The 16,859-nt window shown below is 30.4% G+C and overlaps 2 protein-coding genes across 2 annotated transcripts; one reads left to right on the top strand and one right to left on the bottom strand.

The window, feature by feature from the left end:
- Positions 1 to 271: 271 nt before the first annotated feature.
- LOC130442846 (protein ABHD11) lies at positions 272 to 3,863 on the bottom strand. The gene is made up of 4 exons (XM_056777214.1): positions 3,546 to 3,863; positions 885 to 1,111; positions 700 to 831; positions 272 to 450 (listed from the first exon to the last, which is right to left on the bottom strand). Exons 1-4 carry the CDS (start codon positions 3,798 to 3,800, stop codon positions 312 to 314), a joined length of 753 nt encoding a protein of 250 aa, XP_056633192.1. The 5' UTR covers positions 3,801 to 3,863; the 3' UTR covers positions 272 to 311.
- A 361-nt stretch (positions 3,864 to 4,224) lies between these two features.
- LOC130442845 (integral membrane protein GPR155) lies at positions 4,225 to 16,592 on the top strand. Its single transcript, XM_056777212.1, has 13 exons — positions 4,225 to 4,401; positions 4,465 to 4,617; positions 4,763 to 5,052; positions 5,550 to 5,872; positions 6,081 to 6,202; positions 6,747 to 6,912; positions 7,980 to 8,219; positions 8,536 to 8,744; positions 8,964 to 9,103; positions 9,172 to 9,529; positions 10,217 to 10,415; positions 10,485 to 10,786; positions 12,640 to 16,592. The coding sequence occupies exons 2-13, from the start codon at positions 4,523 to 4,525 to the stop codon at positions 12,830 to 12,832; spliced, it is 2,637 nt and encodes an 878-aa protein (XP_056633190.1). The 5' UTR covers positions 4,225 to 4,401; positions 4,465 to 4,522; the 3' UTR covers positions 12,833 to 16,592.
- The last annotated feature ends 267 nt before the right edge of the window (positions 16,593 to 16,859 follow it).

Genomic DNA, 16,859 nt, shown 5'->3' with positions numbered 1-16,859 from the left:
TGGTGAATCGTTTATAACTACTCAATTGTTAGGCTAGGTTAGAATCGACAATTGTCTGATATGTGATCTCGTTAATCCCTGATCATAGTTTCCGAAAAGTCCTATTTTATAAATAATTGTTTTCGGTTTCGAACATTGTGATCACAGATCACCTATATAAAGTAGGTGATTCGTGACCACTGATTTATCTATTATACGAGATTGTTTATAAAGGCAATTGAAAATGATTTATATGGACTTCAAATATAAGACTTTTTATTAACGACAGATATTGACAATTTCATTATGAAAAATTGGAATAATTTCAAGATTTATGACCTGTTTAAAAATTCAACGGTGATATCCATAAATTCTTGGGGTTTATCGAGATGTAGCCAATGGGTTGCACCTTTTATGTATGTAAGTTCTGCTTTTGGAAAATATTTCAAAATTTTTGGCAAGTCACTTTTTCTGTAAGTAAACAAATAATTAAAAAAAGCGACCATACATGTTACATATATAAGTCAACGTCATTATCAGATTTATTTGAAACGGACATAGACAGAGACGTACTGAGGTAAAATAATAAATAGATAATAAAGTTTTTTCCCAAAAATTTTGTTGAAATTTTGTATAAGGTCTACTCAAAAAGGCATATTAACATAGAATAGAGTTAAATTGGATATTAAATTAAACCGGACGAATAAAATATATACTTACGGTACAAAATTCGAGTTTCCACCAGCAACAAATAGAGTAGGTCCCTCATATCTCATAGTGTCATCTAATGGAAAGACGCATAAATGCTTCAAATCTTTGGCGAGTACGGTTAAATTAACTCTCCAGCCGTTACTGAAAAATCAACGCTATATTTCTTAATACAATTTCGCACCACCAATAATCACCTTCCGTCTTGTTTTTTAACAATATTTGACAGGAGAAAATTTCTCAATCGACTGCTGGCAATCTTCGGAGTTAAATCATTATCCATCATTTTTACTGCCTTCGATACTGGTACACCAGATGGAATTTGAGCTGCCAAAAGTATATCGAATATTTTTGCGAATTCGGCCATATGCAATCCTGTGATTGGTGAAATATCGGCCACAATTAACTTTTCCACAAGCTCCGGCTAAAAGTATTAATCCTGGCTCAAAAAAATGACATTTAAACGCACTTTATTTTGAAAATATACAATGCTCCTATCACGATTATTTGGCCGAATCTGATTAAATCTTATACCTTTATAATAAAAAATGAAAACCACCCAAATCTACGGACATAGTTAATATTAAAAATAGAAAGAACGACATGCAAGTGGGATTTTACTTTTGGAAGAGATATAAAGAGTATCGGTTTGTCACTTTCTCTACGCGCTTCTGATTTCTTTGCCGTTCCCAACACTCGAAACTTCGACGTCATGGCGATCCAACCATAATAGTGAAAGATAAAGTGTTATACCAATTTTCTCCTTTTCTCTATTAGCTGTTCAGATTCACTTAAACTCTTGGATCAAATTTAGCAGCGCTGTAGAGACGTCTAGTAGGGAGAGGCGAAACTACATACGACGCCAATTACACAAGCAGGGTACTTCGAAAATGTGCTCAAACTGTAGCTACACATCACCTATGGGGTGGTACATTTCCCTAAGCACTCACGACCACAATATTTCCCGTTCCTTTTAGTCCAGAGCGTTATAATCGTAAGCCCAAGTGGAATGGCCTACGAGGCGTTTTGAGTGATAAATATTAACGAATGGCAAAAAACAACAGCGAAAGCTTCAAGAGGTTATGTTATAATTTTAAGTTATTGAATTTTTTGGTGGAGTTCTTAACTGATTTACATCAAAGTAAAATCATAAATCTTCCGAGGCGATAGTAAAATGGTGGTGCGTCACAAGAATGCTTCAAAAGTTCTTATAATATTCCATTCCGCATCAAATAATGGGATATATTCTCGTGGCTGCAATTTGCGTTGCTCAAGTTTTGCAAATTCCGCTAATTCTTTCAACGCCCACTTGGACGCACCTTTTGACAAGGATCGTCGTGAACATTCGTCGTGAACATTAGTCATAACGTCATCAGTGATGTTGTAGCCGCTATATGGAACGCCCAAAAGAGTATTTTAGACGCCGTGAACGCTTGAAATGCCTCCATATTAGGTGGTTTGAGGCTGTAGGACCAAACCAACCCCCGCCTAAATTGTTTTTATTTTATTTGTTGTTATTTTCATATTACCATGATTATTGCGTTGTTCTCGAAAAACATAATTTTATTCATTTACACCGTTAATTTATGGTAACTTATAGATCTAATCAAGTTAACTATTGTTTCTTGTAGGATATCACTCTTCTTCTACTGCAACAATAAGCTCTGAAATCGAGTTTGGGGTAGAACTCTAGCTCGAATATCTTCTTTTCAGCTTATCCGATTAATGTTCTGTTGAATTTAGGTCCGGACTGTATGCCGGCCACTCCTTAATCCGAAAACCGACTTCTGCAATGTAATCTTGTACGATTCTCGCGGTGTGCGGCCTTGCATTGTCATGCATAAAGGTAAATTAATACTCAATGTAGTCGACGTAAGGTACCACATGCTAAAATCTTCTGGATATAACTATCAGCCGTTAAAACTCTTCTTCCGTGAACACGGTCGGCACTACGAATGAACACAGAGTCGGCTTGGGCTCCTGTAGAAATTGCACCCCAAATCATGCAGGAACCACCTCTGTAAGCACTCCGATCTTCGGTACACTTTCCTTTTTCGATCGCTACCATGAAGACATATTCTGGTCTCATCCCCATTGTTCTAATGTCCAATTCAGATGATCCTGTGAAAAAAGCAGGCGTGCTTGCCGATGAGCTGGAGTTTTGGACAAATCACAGGTCTTTTAGAGGTCAAATTATGTTCATGCAGTCTTCGTCTTACTGTCCACTGACTAATAGTCACTCCTCGCACCTCACGGAGATGTATTTGCACTTGAACAGCATATTAAGGTGATGATTTCTTAATGTTTTTATTACAATAAAGCAGTCATCACGAGAGGTTGTAAATCGCCTTCTGCCTGTTCCAGATCGCCTATGAAAGGATCCAGTCTTCTCATAACGCTGGCATACTCTTCGAACCGCTACGCGGGTCATATTCAATTGTCTAGCAACGGCTCGCTGACCAAGTCCATTTTCGATTAAAGCAGGCGGTTTTTTTTTTGGTTTAGTATGCATCAAACTAACAAACTTGAACACTATCAAGATTATAAAAAACGAATAATGTGCAAATTGCCGTTGCAGACGCAATAATTATATTATTCGCCAAATTTGTTATTTTTGTTACAATCTACACATAAACACATTTCATTTCTTTACCGATTGCTACGCATATAAGCGATAAACTGGAAAATTTATACTCAGACTAAAGCATTTTTTTATGTAATGAATAATTTAAGAAAAGAAATCAGTTCAAGTTTAAAAAAATATTTCTATGCACGCAAGTATATAATCTAAGTTAAAAAAAATAATGTGGAAAAACGAAACAGATTTGCTCGTTTACAGCTATATTCAACATACTTACGTATTTTAAAGAATACAACATACATGATCTTCCCCCCATTGAATGTCCTAATAAAGCTACTTTTGTAAGAGAAATCCGATCGAATAGAGCTTTCATGTCTGCTACAATATGTTCGTATGTATGAATATTTGTATGAGGGCTTTTACCATGATTTCGACTATCTATAGCTATTATTTGTCTGGGGGGCTTGGTTTTTTTACTATATTGCTTACATTTAGCAAGCCAATTATTTTTTGACCCAAGTAAACCGTGCATTACTATCAAAGGCGAGGCAAAATTATCAAAGACTTCGTATGATACTTCCACCGATGTGACTTCATCGTTACTGGTAGCAGAGCTCTTCTGTATTGAGTATAACTTTGAAAGATGTGTTAATAGATCTGGAATTTTATTTTTAATATAAAGTGGGAACATTACTATGTCATTTTGGCATTTTCTGGACTTTTATTTGATAATATAATCCTCATGTACGAACTTACAAGTCTACGTAAATAAATAATGAATAAAGTTTTTATAGCTATTTGTGCAATCTATCTATAATATAATATGAAAGTAAGATCTAAATTCATTATACTTCTTTAAAATGGTATTCTGCTATATATATGTAGAAGGACGATATTAGTTTTTATATAAAATAATTTTATAAAAATTGCCTAAAAAAAATTCAGTCGAACTCAATGTCACTTTCAAAATAAAAAATCCCTATAAATATTTGAATTATCATGTCATGTACAGATGCTTCGTAATATTTTTATTATTATCCAAGATTAACACCATTATTAGTGTTACAAATAATGGGATTGAAATGAACATGGACGGTTAATTGTAAAGAATACAAGGATTAATTTATTGAAAAGTATTGTGATTTGCTCACGTAGGTGTTTGGTGATGTATACGAAAATATTGATTTTTCTTTCAGGAAGCAGAGTACCTAAAAACTATTTTATACTTATGTAAGCATTTCAAATTCCAAAGCAATGGATTCAATAGATGATCAGATAAGTGAAACAAATACTTCTTTTGAGAATCTATATCCAGCACTAACACAATGCTTTGTTATTATAATTTGTGGGTAAGTATAGTAAATTTAAAATAAACATTGAATTATGTATTAATATATTTAAGTTACTTTATGATGGAGTATTTACTTACCCGTATTGTTTCTTCTTTTCAAAATAAGTCTATTGATATAGTCTATATATGATAATTAATTACAGATATTTTGCTGGACGTATGAATTGGATATCAGAAACAGAAGCGAAAGGATTAAACACTTTTATAGCAACTTTTTCTCTTCCCTCTTTAATATTCATGTCTCTAGCCGAGATACAACTTGGGCAAGTGAACTGGATTTTTTTGTTATCCATATTATTAGCAAAAAGTATCGTATTTTTTTCTGTGATAATAGTAACGCTTTTGGTTGGAAGACCCTTGAATTTAGGAAGGGCTGGCATTTTTGCCATTTTTTGTACACAAAGCAATGATTTTGCTATTGGATATCCCATAGGTAAGAATGAATCAACTTATTTTATATTTGTATAAGGCTCTATTTCAAATTACTTAAAAATTATTTTCTGAGATTATTAAATTTGATATTAAATATTTAGAGAATCATTTTGATACGAAGTGTGTAATACTTTGGAGAAAAATTGCTCTAAATTGAAAATTAATTGTGTTTGAAATTTGTTATGTCTATTAAATTCATATTTGTTCTTTATAAGTAGAGTTGAAGTTTATAGGGTAGATTAATGTGTGAATAGAATATTTATAGTTATAAGTTGATCAATGTTTACAAAAGAAAATAATTAGTTTATGTAGACCATAACTTGAAACTTATTTGAGGTAATTGCAATTTTATTAAAATTATCGTAAATTTAGTTAAAAAGTTGTTTTTTCAACTATTTTCAAGCTATCCACAATTAATTCTATTGAGTATAGTGCTAAGAAAAACTAAGGAGAAATTTTCTGTTTAGGCTACTTCAAAATCATAAATTTTTGTTCTAGTTGCAGCATTGTACACCAACACCCATCCAGAGTATGCAACATATCTTTATTTAATGGCTCCAATAAGTTTAGCCATTTTGAATCCAATATCATTTATACTAATGGAAATTGGTAAAAGGAGAAATGGTGAAAGTAGAGAACAACTTATAATGGATGGGGAACTAACAAATGGCTCAAATATGCACAAAGAGAGGTTGAGGATGGCAATTTCTGTGATCAAAAATATTTTTTTGAACCCTATTATACTCATGACCATTTTGGGAATTATAGGAAATTTAATTTTCAAGCACAATGTTCCAGTGTTTCTCAGTGGAACACTTCAAGTAGGTCCATGTTTTGTTTATTTTTAATCCTCGGTAGTTGAAAGTTGTAATTATTTATTTGATCATTAAACTGTAGTCAAGATGTTAATTGTTTCATCAATTTCCTCTTATTTATTAACAAAATAATGGAAATAAATTGTTATAAATGTTAATTCCACAAAAATTCAAACACACACTAATTGGTTTACATACAAGTTTATTATTTTAGGTCTTAGGCTCAGCTTTTTCAGCAAGCGCCTTATTTTTACTAGGTTTGAGAATGGTTGGAAAGGTGCACAAATTAAAAGGAGCTACTTTGGTAGTACCTGGTATTTTGATTATGGTGAAATTGTAAGTATATGAAATATTCACTAAAATCCAACTAGATTAAATAAAATTTAAAATTTAGTAAAATTTTAAATAAAAAGCTTGCTGAAGTAATACATCTTACAGTATTGGAAAAATCTTTATGGAACATAGGAATATCAATGTAGAATATTTAATCAACTGAATTACAATCTGTTAGTGTTATTTTCAGTAGATCATCTCAATCAATAATAAAAAACTTTTTTTGGTCCACAGTTTCCTACTAAATTTTACCAGAATGTGGTGAAAATGTGTGAGGATTGATCTTTGACTCATATTTACTTTGACTGATTAATTTCAGTTCAGGTGTCATAAGGTGCAAACTTCTAGAAAATGATTTTATACCATTGTTTTTAAGACTAAATATTCCAAGAACTATTTCCAAAGGAGGAATTTATAGTGAATAATGTACATTACATTGTAAAGCAACAGGCTCTCAAAATTGCTTTAATTATTTCCAGTTTCAGCTAGTATTTAATTTCATAATAATTGTTAAATATAAATATATATGATTTATATGTATTTTTAGATTGGTTTTGCCACTCGTTACCAGAGAAGCTATAAGCATTTTACATCCCGGATATAATGAAACAGAAACTGTAGATTTGAGTACTTATGGATTTTTGTATGGTACTTTTCCATCTGCCCCAACAGTTTTCGTTTTTTCAACGCAGTATTCTATAGATATAGATCTGGTTAGTTTTAACATAATATTTTTATAATTATTGAACAAAAATAGGGTTCTTAATATTAAACCTGCTTTATGTGTCTGTAAGTAGTCATAGTTTCCACAACAACCCCTATGATTGAATTAATTTAAATATTTAAGCAATCTTATACCCACCAATATATAACAATTACAAATACAGTACTGAAAAATATACATTTGATATAAAAGTAGCTCAAATGTCCTGTTTTATCGCACCTGTTTTAATGGTTAATATTATACATATTCCAATAGGAGACACATTAAATTGATGTTGTGAATGGTACATTGGGAAATTTGAATAAAAAGAGAATAAAGAAAAAATAACTTGATGAAATATTAGAATGATATAAAACAAAATATGTATGGGTGTAAACAAGTTGCTACTAAACTGAATCTTCATAATCATATAAAATGAATGCATCAAAGTTCCCATATAATAAGCGAATACACATTTGATATAAAAGTAGTTCAAATACCCTTTTTTCATTTCAATAGAAGACACATTAAATTGTTGTGTGTTGTGAACTGTACATTTGGAAATTTTGAGTAGAGAGAATAAATAAAAACCGATGTAATAAAGTATTAATGACTGTATGAGAGCTCCCATATAAAACATTAAACGCTGATCTAGAAAAACCATAGGAAACCGAAAAGAAACATTGCAAAACCTTGTTACTGTATTAGAAAGAATTTTAAAAAATGAAAAAATTTTAAGTATTCTTCCAGGACTGGATAACTTCAAAAAGTTCCTTCCCAACTTAAATGCTATATGATTTTAGGACCATCTGGATCTTATGAAAATATGCAACATCTTGTTGCTGAATTCTCTGGAAGCATCTAACGAGACTAGTATTAGCAGGCACTGACAAATACAAGTTTTGCAGAGGAGAAACTCAGTGTCATCTAACTTTTTTGAAGCCAGAACTGGCAATGGAAGTCATTAGAACTTTTATACTGTTAGGCGACCTAAGGTGTCCCGACTATATAAACTATTATCTTACTCTTTTGCTATTTTGAAACTCTATGATATATATTTATAATTTCATTTTTTAGATAGCAAGTGCAATGGTGGTTTGTACCTTTGTCAGCGTACCACTGATGTTTGTATCTGCAAAAATGATCACCATTACAAATTGTGATCCTTCCGAATATATAAAAGAGCTTGATTCATTTACCTTAGACATAAGTATCATTAGTCTCGTTGCTTCCTTGTGGGTACTGATGGTTCTGATAGTTACCAAAAAAATTATAAGAATACCCCATAAAATTACAGCAGCTTTAGTTATATCACAGGTATTTCCATTTTTTCATATTTATAATTTTACAGTAAATGCTTCTGAATTTCGATATTTAAAGCAATAGTTAGTATATTATAACATCAGATTAGACTATTCGCTTTGATATTAGTTTCAATAATACCAGTCTTTGGATTGCTACTTGGTATCTTTGTTATTGCAGAGACCAATTATGATGCTCATAACTATTAATTCAATTATTAGTGTAAAATTTGACTTTTTTAAAGTCTTTATAAGACTTGAGCTAGATTACATTTTTTGTATAATTAGTTTGAAAAAATTTATCAGCTTGTTTGAAATTGAAATTTTTTCAGCTTATAGGCTGTTTGGGAGCTATTTTATGGAATACTTTACAACAAAAAGAAGGTTGGGCAGGCTACTTACAGTTTACACTTTTTTGCACTGGAGTTTACAGTACTAGATTGTGGACTATGATTTTAGCTATCACATTATTATTTTTACAATGCAGAAGTTTGTGTTACGTAATAAAATTGCAACCGGCATTTCTTCTTTTAGGTTGGGGGTAAATATTATTTATTAATTAATATATAATAATAATTCTGTACAAATATATTATACCTTTTGATTAAATCAATTATGTCTAGTAGAGAGTATTTGTTGTTCTACTGTAAAAAAAATAATGTATCCTTTATAATATGTATTTCGCTAGATTTTTTGTAGGATGTTGAAATATACATAATTTTTTTTAGATTACCTGTTATACTAATATAAATTTTTTTAGATTACCCATTATACTTGCTGCTTTACTGTTAGCATTTGATAAATCTAGTACCACGCCATTTGACAAGAGAAATCCGAATTTTGTGTACGGCGCTTCACAAGCCATTTTAGCAGTCTCCTTACTGGTGCTTTGTTTCATAGGTATGTAGTAATAATAATATTAGAACGAAAATTTATAAAATATGTATTGTTTTGTTTTATGTTAACAGTGACTGTAGGCTGTTTGATACTTCACCAAAGATATCGTAGACGCTTAACCCGATATATGGATCTTTCTCATGAGATAGCCTCAGATCAAGATCAGTATCAATCTACCCCTGAAGCTGAAACTGCTACAGATACTGCTGCTCTAAATCCCAATCCCAGTACCAGTTCAGACTTTTTAGCCACTGGTGTTTTAGATAGTGTCCAGACACAACAATGTTGCAGTTTACCTACAATTGTTGAAGGCCGTAATGAAGAAAAAGACAGTCCAGTGACTGACATTGAAGATCTTTTAGATGATTTTAAAAAGAAAAATGGTAGTCCTGATATTAAAGGATATTTGACAGTTTTAAGTGACGAAGGGTAAGTTTTAATATATACATTACAATGTTATCAATATAGGGTGATAATAAAAAAAATAACTTCAAGAACTAAGTTGGAATTTCTGGAACCGTGAGTGATATTCATACTCTAAACACTGTTTACACTACCATTCAAGGTAAACCCAACTAAACTCAATTTACCTTCAGTCTCTGAAGACGATAACTTGGTTGTCGAAACGCGCATCAGACAGTGTAATGGTAGTGTAAACAGTGTGTTCAGTATGACTTCAAGAATATTTTAAATAGAAGTAGTTATGGGATGGATAGATCCAGAACAAAATCGAGCAGTATGTGGGATCACTCTTGGAAATTGTTTACCTTCATAGTAATTTTATTTACCAAATAGGCTTGGAAAACCACCACTGGAATTTTATTGAAAGTTTTGCATTACAAGTATTTTTTATATAACAAAGTCTTATGATATTAAAGAGATATCTGTTAAACAACCAACGAAGTTCATTCATTGACAAATTATAGTATTGAGAAGTCATACTATGCTCTTACAAGACTGTCCAATTTAGTTTATTCTGATGATACTGCAATCCGTTTTATCAAATTATGATTGCTATTTAATAAACATAATTGTAACATGCATATTTGTTGTCTTGAAAGTTTTATTAGAATATTTATAAGTGAATTTGTTGTAGTAGTAAAATAATTATTTTAGAACCAGTCCAAATGGTGAAGGCATTTGTCCTGTAAGATACGGTTGCTCTGGACGAGAAATCTGCCATGGTATTATAAATCAATACCAAGAACAAATAGATGATGATTTGGAACTTATCGAAGAGGAATCTGAATCACATGAACCACAAATTTTAAGACATACAGTATTGTTGATTTTACTACTTTGTTCAATGTTTGTGGTAAGAATATTTTTTGACTATTTGACAGTTGCAATATTTGCTTAATAAAAATAAAATATCTTGTTCTAGGGACTTGCATTATCTATTTGGACTTTGGTTATGGAACATATGTCAGGTATCTACATCGAATTATCATTCTTAGATGCCACACTTAATTTCGGACAAAGTATTATAGTTTTCGCTATTTTCGGCTTGAATACCAAAGAAATTATTTTACCTTTATTGAAATATTGGAGAAAAATATGGTATGGTGCTAATACGTTGATCTTGCCTGCGTGGGATGAACTTAGCCCTGAAACGAAACATATCTGTGATCAGTTTGTGACTCATCATATTCAAAATTGTAGAACAGCTATAGCTATAGATAAAAGGTGAATATTCATACATTTTTTTCTCTTGAAAATTAATATCTATAAACTATCTTATCACACTTGAGTCAGAAGTTGGGGAACAACTATACTGACCCCCGCGATAAGAAGGGGCCCCTGTAGCTAACTTCTTCTGTAACATATTATACAGAAGCACAAACGTAATTTATTATGCAGGGTGATGTCAATAAGATGTAGTTATCTATGGCGTCAAAAAGACGTTCTGGCATTATACAAGTATTAGTCTCATCTCAATCTTCATCATCCGAAAAAAATTAATATGAATATAATTTTATTTTGTCATTTTTTGTTCGAAACAACAATGAATATAATTTTATTTTGTCGAAACAACTGAAATATTAAATCTTTTCTCTTTGTGAAACTTTATTGGCATATATTGGGGCAATATCACTGAGAAGTCTGCCTACCTTTTTTATTAACTTTATAGTTATCATTATTTTGAAAGATTCCAGCCTTCAGATACCACTTTGGGTTAGGATTAAATTTTTTTTTGACAGTTTTAGAGTAGTTCTGACAGATTTGTCCTCATATTAGATATTAGATTGCTGTTTCGTATTATATTAGCTGCTACTGCTTTCCATTTACACCAAAACTCAGATTATTCTCACTTGTCATAACTCAGTCAATGCACATTCCTTTTCAGTCTCACAACTGAGTTTTTACCTGCAATTTGTACCGTGTGCTTTAGTGAGTTTTGTGAACTCAAATTGATAGTTAGGTTGAGGACATTACCTTGTAATTACCTTTTGTCATCAAAATAAACGAGTAATTAAAGAACACTAAAGTATTGCAAACAGTCATTGAAGTAAAGATTGAAGTAAAGATTCTTATAAATTTGGAACTTTGAGAAAACAGTTTAGATCTACTGTAATGTTTTTCGTATTTATTTACACTCTTTCTATTTGTGGGGTGAATTAATAAACCTCTCTTACGTTCTTAATTTATTTAAACACTATGCACACACTTTAAAAAAAATAAAGGAATAAAACAAATTAAATAAACAGACCTTCCTAGAAATTATTCAAAAAAAAACAATGTAAATAAACCGATTGCTATAAAAATTGGTATAAAAACAAAGATCAAACGAATTCCGTGTGTTTCATCAAAGGCGGTGTCTTCGCCGAATTGTTGTGATTAGTCGAAACCCAAAACATTATTTGGGGTATTTTCCAGAGATCTGAAAATTGGTATCTGCAATGACTGACCCTATCTGGTTGTTGTTAAGTAATTAACATTTTTTGAAAACTTTTTTGTTCAAAAAACTAATATTGCACATTATTTGGAGCCTAAAAACAAAATTCTTCAGAAGATTATCCATATGTCTAAAAATTGGTACATACAATTACTGACCCTGCCTGGTTGTTGTTGAGTAATTAATATTATTTCTGATCTTCATTGTCTAAAAAACTAATATTGTACATTATTTGAGGCATAAAAAGAAAATAACAAAAGATAATAATCTCAAATATAACATTATTCGGTTTCATAATATTTTTCCATTTTTCCTTAAAGTCCAATGCAAGAGTATTTGTTGAAAGCCCTAATTGACTCAATTGTCAAGTTGAGGAGTGAAACTGAAAATGTAGACTATGATAAAAAAACAATTTGTGGTACTCTAGATGAGGCAAAGGGAAAGAATCAGTTCGCTTTATTACAATCACTTGCAAATTTTTCATCGCTACTGTATATCTGTGTAACCAGTGATTAAACATTGATTATTTGTATCAGTCTATGTTATTTATTCAGCATTACATATTTTTCAGTGTATGTTTGCAAAATGTGTTGTTATAATTCATTTTATTTGTGCAAACCTAATTAATGGAATGGTTTTTCAGATGGAGGTTGAAAATCTACAAAAACGTATTTTCTGGTGAAAGATTTGTTGACTGGTTAATAGAAGTTGGTCTAGCAAGGGACCGAGTGGAAGCTGTGAATTATGCAAGACATCTTATAGAAGGGAAAATTTTAAAACATATTAATGGAGTATATCATTTTTACGATAGAAATTTATTGTACACTCTAGTTTAAATTGGAGCGATTTTTTACAGTAACTATAAAAATGATCTCATAATATGTTAACATATTATGCTTTGTCAAAAATCCGTATTACAGCTAAATATTCAATTTAATTTGAAAAGTATCCACTGGATCAAGATATTCCTTTTTTTGTTAATTGGTAGTAAAACTTTGATGTATATTTAATATTTAAGATATCGTAATGAAACTGATTGTTACTATTTTTATGAGACATTATTTATGTTTAATATTGAAGTTACCAAAGTCAAGTTACAAATTGTTATCATCTAGATGTAGGTAATATAGTTAACTGATGTAGATATAAGGTATAACACTTGATATAATGACAGAAATCAGACATACTTTCAGTCAGTCATTATAATGCTTATGTTCCAACTTATTAAAAACCCTATTTTCATTCATCAATAAATGTTTATTAGTTGTTACTGAAATGCAAGTAAAATTTTGTGGAAGGGATTCTAATAAACAATAAAATTGTTCAAAAACCAAAAAATCATTATTTGTAATAATTGTAATTCTGTTTACATAGAACTAACAACACAATACTTGGAAAGTAGATTTAAAAGATATGCAAAATAGCAGTAAATAACCTTAAAATAAATGAAAAAAATGGAATCTTTCAAAAATAATCTTGATAAATAAATTTAAGAAGAATATGTGATTCCATTTTATCATTTTTTTATGTATGTACATCAATCATTTGAAAGCTACCACATTTTTATTTGCCATTGGAAGCACTGGTCTAAAGTAAGTTCTCCAAAATGTCTGATGTCACTGTTTGTTTAAACCCTTAAGGCTAGATTCGAAATGGTTTTAACAAACATTTTAATGTTTTAAAAAGGTATTTGTGACCCTTTGGATCCTTACTAACCACTATTTTATATCTGGTACATTTATGTCCCTTTTTTACAGAAAAATCTGCACGACACTGCGGTTTGCTCGATATTTTCTTTAATATTGCACGTTACTAAAAAATGTAAAAAATTTTAAAGTTAAATATAAACTATGCCACGTCATGAACCACTTGATGAGGTTAAGTCTAGCAGAAACTGATAAGTATAAATTTTGTCAGGAGAACTATGAAACTGCAGTTCACCATTACAAGCATATGAAAAAAATGATATGGACAAGATGCCCTTTTTGAAGCCAACTCAAATACTCGAGTCCATTAGTACTTTCCAATATGTACGGGGTATTTTAAGTCAACTAAAAATTTAAGTTTAGATCTGTATCTTATTATGGTTGACTGAATGTCTTGTCGTTCTGTCTAAAATGTTTCAAATATCGAAAGTTATTTTGGTAAAATATTTATAGAATGTGATACATAATATTAATTTTTAATTATTTACACAAGATACAAAAATATTGCCAAAATATGCATTAAAATATATGTAGCTTGCCTTAAAAATTATCCATTGAATGCCTGGGCAGCTTATGTAAGTGGAAATTTTGATACATAGTTTAAAAATTTGTATTCAATAAGTTAACAATCATTTGAGAAGAATGACAGAAGAAACTACAAAATGAATCATTTTTGGAGGATGGCTACATACGTTTAATTATAAATAATTATTAAATACATTTCCTGCACAAACAAAATTATAGATCAACTTCATTTTTTATTATGAATTAAATTGTGAAGAATATTGTTGAAAGAGTTGGAATAATTTTTTTAGATGTCACTAATTCTAACTTCTTAGTAAATATGTATATTTCAGGTCGGATCTGGTGGAAAGAGAACTAAATAAATGTCAAAGTGAGGCATCGGGAAATTCCAAAAAAGGATAATAAAAAACTTAAGGAGGGAATCCAAACAGAGTAGATATAAATCAGCGAAGGCCGGATAAGACAAATATCAGTGGATGAAATAGAATGAATATGGAGGAACAAAAAAAGAAAATAAAGAAAAAATAAAAAATTTATGACAAATATCGTATAAGAGTAGATTAAAAAAGGAAACAATTGCATTAAATAGGAAGATATAAAAATAGAAACAGTTGATTGTAACGAGCATCAATGAATGAAAGAGAATGGACAGAACAAGTAGAGGAAAATAGAAAAGCAATAAAAAGTTTGCAACGATAATCGTATAAGAGAGGAAATGCTGCAAATATGAAGGAACGAAGAGATGGAAAAAAAGAAGTTAAATGCGACAAGTATCAGTGGATGTAGCAATAAAAAATGGTTAAGATCATCTAAGAGAATAGTGGATAGCAGAAGAATTACATCCAACAACATGTAGAGGAAGACAGAGAAGTAGAGTGAAAATATGTGAAAAACTTTGATTTCTGATAAGGTAATCTTAGGAACCAAAAATTTAACCAATCCATTAAAAATATGCATAGACACTAAGTTTTTCTTTACTTTTGCAACAATATTCTGGGTAAAATTATTTTATTAAGCATGAAATTTAAAAATGTTAGATTATATTTTTGTAAATGTTTGTTGTTGCTATTTACAAATGTGAATATTTAAATATTTATATAATATTTAAAAACTGATCATTTCATACTGCATGCAAAACATTATCGCTTCGCAAGCCGTTATTTGTACATAATAGGTTGCAATACATTAAATATTACAGGCCTGTTACAGGACTAGCAGAAGGCTTATGTTTTTAACGGCACTTGGTCGCCAACTATTTAGCTATGAACTAGGATTACAGTACTCAGTTGTAGTTGTAGGTTACACATGATTTTATTTTACTGATTTGGCATTTTAATCCCTAAATAATATACAACTACAAACAATCCACATTTGCAAATTATAGTTTCAACAAATGTAATCAGAACATATTTCAATTGACTAATAACTACAGTTTGTTTCCAATATTTCTTGTTTGTTTCATAATTCTTTAAAGTGGTCACCTTATTCCTCTTTTAATCGTTTTGGTTATCGTACAGCAGTTTCTCTTTGTTTTCTAGTTTTCTTTTATTGGTTTTTGAAGTGAACAGGCTATCATCTGAATTCTGAAATTCTGCTTATACAATCGAAAACCTAGTTATTACTGTTAATTGATACTGCTTTACCAATTATCTTCTTCATAGTCAGAAGTTAAAAGAAAAATATAAAAGATTGTATCAATTCAAACCATACATCCTTTGCCTTTTATTTAAGATTTTTATTTATTTTTATTTTTAAACTGACATTTTCATTCTGTTTGGTATGAGCTTGGTAATATTTGATTTTTCAAAATACCCATGTTCCAAATCAAACCAAATGCTTATTTCAATAGACAAACTTTATTTCCATTATAACTTATACAGTTACCAAAAAACTGTTTATCAGTCTAAACAGTAAATAGGCTATGAAATATTTCTGATGAATTCTCCAATCGAAATATGAAATTGGGTTACGTAAACCAAACTTGAGGTATTCCGTTTGTGAAATATAATCGAAATTTTTATTCATTATTTAAAAATTATTGTAATAAGTACATACTTTGGGAATTGAAATTATTTCGATTATATACAGAATTACAGCTAGTTGTTTTATCATGTTTGATGATTTTGCAGCCTACAATAAGTTGTTTCAAATTTATTTGTATATGATTGTGCAGCCAAAAATTATATACAAATTAATAAACATAGGCTGAAGTAGAGACAATATGGACATTAAACCAGTTTGGAAAGTATTTTGTAAAAACTGTAGGTTTTGTAAATTATGCAACTGAATTATAATTGTAGCTCAAAACACATCGCTTATTGTTTGATATGTTGTTGGTAAAACAATAAATGTTACATATAAAAAAGTTTTTAATTGGATAAGAACACCAAAACTCCTTTGTATCCTTCAATACCTTAAGAATGCTTTCCATTGTGTTGAGAAAAAATATGTATAGTAATTTAAACTGGGAAGGTAATATCGGATGAACTAATAAGGATTATAATAAAGAGAAAGATTTTGCAATTAACAGTGAGGAATATGAGCGACCCAGACATTAACAAATACATACTTTCACAATTCTTAATGAACTAACAAAAATTTTGGTTGTGTGATACACCGTGGAATTATGAAT

Source organism: Diorhabda sublineata, chromosome 4 (genome assembly GCF_026230105.1).
Source record: "Diorhabda sublineata isolate icDioSubl1.1 chromosome 4, icDioSubl1.1, whole genome shotgun sequence".
Taxonomy (NCBI): Eukaryota; Metazoa; Arthropoda; class Insecta; order Coleoptera; family Chrysomelidae; genus Diorhabda; species Diorhabda sublineata.
This window is presented reverse-complemented; position numbering and strand designations above follow the sequence as displayed.